The sequence below is a fragment of the Lepisma saccharinum genome, unplaced genomic scaffold (genome assembly GCF_977018435.1).
Source record: "Lepisma saccharinum unplaced genomic scaffold, izLepSacc3.1 HAP1_SCAFFOLD_879, whole genome shotgun sequence".
NCBI classification, from domain to species: Eukaryota; Metazoa; Arthropoda; class Insecta; order Zygentoma; family Lepismatidae; genus Lepisma; species Lepisma saccharinum.
The window spans coordinates 47,345-50,657 of NW_028143536.1; the positions used below are offsets into that span (position 1 = coordinate 47,345).

Below are 3,313 nucleotides of genomic sequence, written 5' to 3' on the forward strand. Positions count from 1 at the left end.
AAATCTGAAAATTAAGAATTGTTTAAAACCTTCCTGGTTGCACCGTAATAAAATTTCATTAGAATCGGACCACCCATTTCTTTTTTATAGAATTTCAAAGAGAGCGATTGTATGCAAAAAAAAAAAAGGGGGGACACTTTTTTCTCAAGACAAAAAAAATTGCGTAGCATAGATTAACGCAGAATTGAGTACGCTGAGTTTTGATGTAACTCGTTTCTATGTAGACTAATTACTGGTTAATTTTTAATTTGAATCCAAACTCTAGTATCTATAAGTTTTAATCCGTGAGTAGATAATTATTTTGTTGTTCTTGTTTCTCTTTCATCAACGTATATGAACAACAAAACATGAAGCTACAGCACAGCGCCTGTAGTGAATTTACGTCTTGACTGCACACCGCTGCGTGATTTTCTTTTGTTTTACTACCAACATACAACCCTATCGCTAACCCAAGAAAAACATACAAAGCCAGGAAAGTAATTCATCTTCTGTAACAAAATCATCACTTATCGAAATAAATGTACTTTTACGACTCTGTTCATAACTTCACGTAATTTATTAATGTATTTCAAAATGTGTTTTGTTGTTTCTTTTGACAATTTCTCTTGCAGTTCTTTAAGTTGGTATCACTTCAGGCAATCGTATCTCAGGATCGTCGTCTTGGCGAAGAGAAAGTTTCTTTCCTTGGGAAGAGCGGCTCTTAGCCAAGAGTTTCTCAAGATACGACTATGAAACGACACTGTCTCAAGACGAGATTACCTTCCCAAGATCGTCTTGGCTAAGAATCTCTTACACAGTGTCTTGAGATTTAACTATGAATACGACCCATATAAACAAAACAATGTAACCCTTGATTGTTTTATGTGATTTCAAAAATCCAGACTTAATTGAAACGGGACCTGCAAGGTCAGTGCCTGTGTTAACAAAAGGTCTTGCTTCGTTTACTCTGGGAGGCGGTAAACTTCCCATCAATTGTTTAGCTGTAATAGCCGTGACACGTCTACAAATAACACATTTGTTCACTATGCTACGAACCATATCTCGAAGCCCATCTATCCAATATGTTTGTGTCACAATAGCTTGTAACAGTTGCGGATTTTCATGGAGATTTTTCAAATGTTCATGTCTCAATAACAGTTCAGTAAACGGATGATTTTTGGGTAACACTATACGATGTTTCTTATCTGAAGACACATCAGCATTGTGTAAGCGCCCACCTAACACACAATTATTGTCAATGAATGGACTCAACGAAAGAAGTTTACTGGATGAGGGGAGCTCTTGTTCTGTTTGTAAACAGTTAACCTCGCTCTCATAAGCTTCACGTTGGGTGACCTTGACCCAGAACTCAGTCGCAGCTGATATCTCTTCGGTTGTCAACGCCTACTCGTTTTGCTGCATGGAAGGCGCTCTACAGTTGTTTATGAATCTAAACATCCAAACAGTAACACGCATTAATCTCAAGAATGATGAGAATCTCTGCAATAAGTCCTTAGTGTCAAAGGTTGTAGTCAACAGCACGCCAATCCTTGTTTTTCTTTCCTCCTTTTTTACTTCTTCACTATCCACTACAGATGATTCTTGAATAGGCAACTCAGGCGAGTAAAGAAATGATGGATCATTCCACCATAAATGAGCTTCACACAACTGTGTAGGGAAAGCACCACGAGAACCAATGTCTGCAGGGTTATCTTTCGAACGAACATGAAACCACTGTTGAGGATTCGTCAGTTCATGAATGAGTGAAACTCTGTTTGAAACAAAGGTACTCCACTCCATCTTGATGGATCTGATTTAATCCAACATAAGGTGATCTGTGAATCAGACCAAAGGAAAATATCGTCTATATGCAATGACAATGATGACTGCACAACACTAATCAATTTGGCTAACAACACAGCAACACATAACTCTAAACGTGGCAATGTTACAGGTATTATGGATGCAAGCTTTGTTTTCGAAACTAATAATCTGACTGTAACAGTGTTGTCATCATATACTGCTCGCAGATACACAATAGCACATGTACCTTTCTCACTGGCATCATAAAACCCAATCAGTTGACACAAAGTTGGTTCTCTACATTTTAAGCATCGTGGCAACTGTATGCTCTGTAACACATGTAATTCAGCACAATGTCTTTCCCATATTTATCTTATGTCACTAGGAATAGGTTCATCCCAATTTAACTGTTCCTTCCACAGTGATTGAATTAATATTTTAGCTAACATAGTCACTGGGGCTAGTAATCCGAGTGGATCAAATATGTGAGCTATCTCAGACAACAACAACCTTTTGGTTAATACAGGGTGTTCACTAGGTGGGTTAATGATGAAACTCAAATGATCAGTATCCGGGTGCCACACAAGGCCAAGAGTTCTTATGAATTCGCTGTTATGTATGGAAGATATTGTAGGTTTCTCTCGCAAATGTTCAGGAATACTGTTCAACACGTCAGCATGATTTGACGTCCACTTATGCAACTCAAATCCACCCTTTCTCAACAATTGTGTCAATTGTTGCTGCATCTCTATTGCTTCTGGAACACTGTCAGCTCCACTGCACAAATCGTCCATATAAAACTGTTGCTTTAAGACTTCTGCTGTAATCGGGTAATTTTCACCTTCATCGTCTGCTAACTGACGTAACACTCTCGTAGCAAGAAAAGCAGCTGGTGCCGTGCCATACGTGAGCGCATTTAAACGATAAATAATCACAGGTTGATGGGGGGATTCTCTCCACAAAATTAATTGGTAGAGTAGTGTGATTTGTACTATAACCAGGACCACTTACAAGTGTACAAATGATGCGCTCATATAATTAAACAGCCCGATTTGCCCACACTTAAAATTATGCCAAGATGCCCTTTTCCCCCAATCCTTCAAGTGTAATATGCTCTTAATTCTAAGAATTTTGAATCCTAGTGTACAAATGATGAGCCCCCTCAGATTGATTTGCCTACACTTATAAAAGGCACTTCTGTGAGATTGTTGTCCATAAATTTGTTAAAAATATGCCCCTCTTGATATTTTTTTTGCCCACACCTAAAACTAGGCCAAACGTATTAACACACACCCATACCTACCCACCCACACCCACACCCACCCACACCCACACACACACACACCCACACACACACACACACACACACACACACACATACACACACACACACACACACAACCACACACACATATTTACTTCCGGTTTAAGTTCAAGTGGGCACCAGGCTCAACTTGTTTATCTAGTACTAAGACAATGTAATATACAAAAATATTCTAGAATTGCTCTGTGACTCTCTCATTTCTTACAT

General features: G+C 38.7%; 2 protein-coding genes across 2 annotated transcripts; both read right to left on the reverse strand.

Annotated features, from left to right (window-relative positions):
- Positions 1 to 1,383: 1,383 nt before the first annotated feature.
- On the reverse strand, positions 1,384 to 1,779 carry LOC145983413 (uncharacterized). Its single transcript, XM_083116533.1, has one exon. It carries the CDS (start codon positions 1,777 to 1,779, stop codon positions 1,384 to 1,386), a length of 396 nt encoding a protein of 131 aa, XP_082972659.1.
- Positions 1,780 to 2,150: 371 nt separating this feature from the next.
- LOC145983412 (uncharacterized) lies at positions 2,151 to 2,576 on the reverse strand. Its single transcript, XM_083116532.1, has one exon. The coding sequence runs from the start codon at positions 2,574 to 2,576 to the stop codon at positions 2,151 to 2,153; it is 426 nt and encodes a 141-aa protein (XP_082972658.1).
- Positions 2,577 to 3,313: the final 737 nt, after the last annotated feature.

Coding starts and splice junctions, on each gene's coding strand:
- LOC145983412 (XM_083116532.1), bottom strand. CDS start 2,576: ATGGACGATTTGTGCAGTGGAGCTGACAGTGTTCCAGAAGCAATAGAG.
- LOC145983413 (XM_083116533.1), bottom strand. CDS start 1,779: ATGGAGTGGAGTACCTTTGTTTCAAACAGAGTTTCACTCATTCATGAA.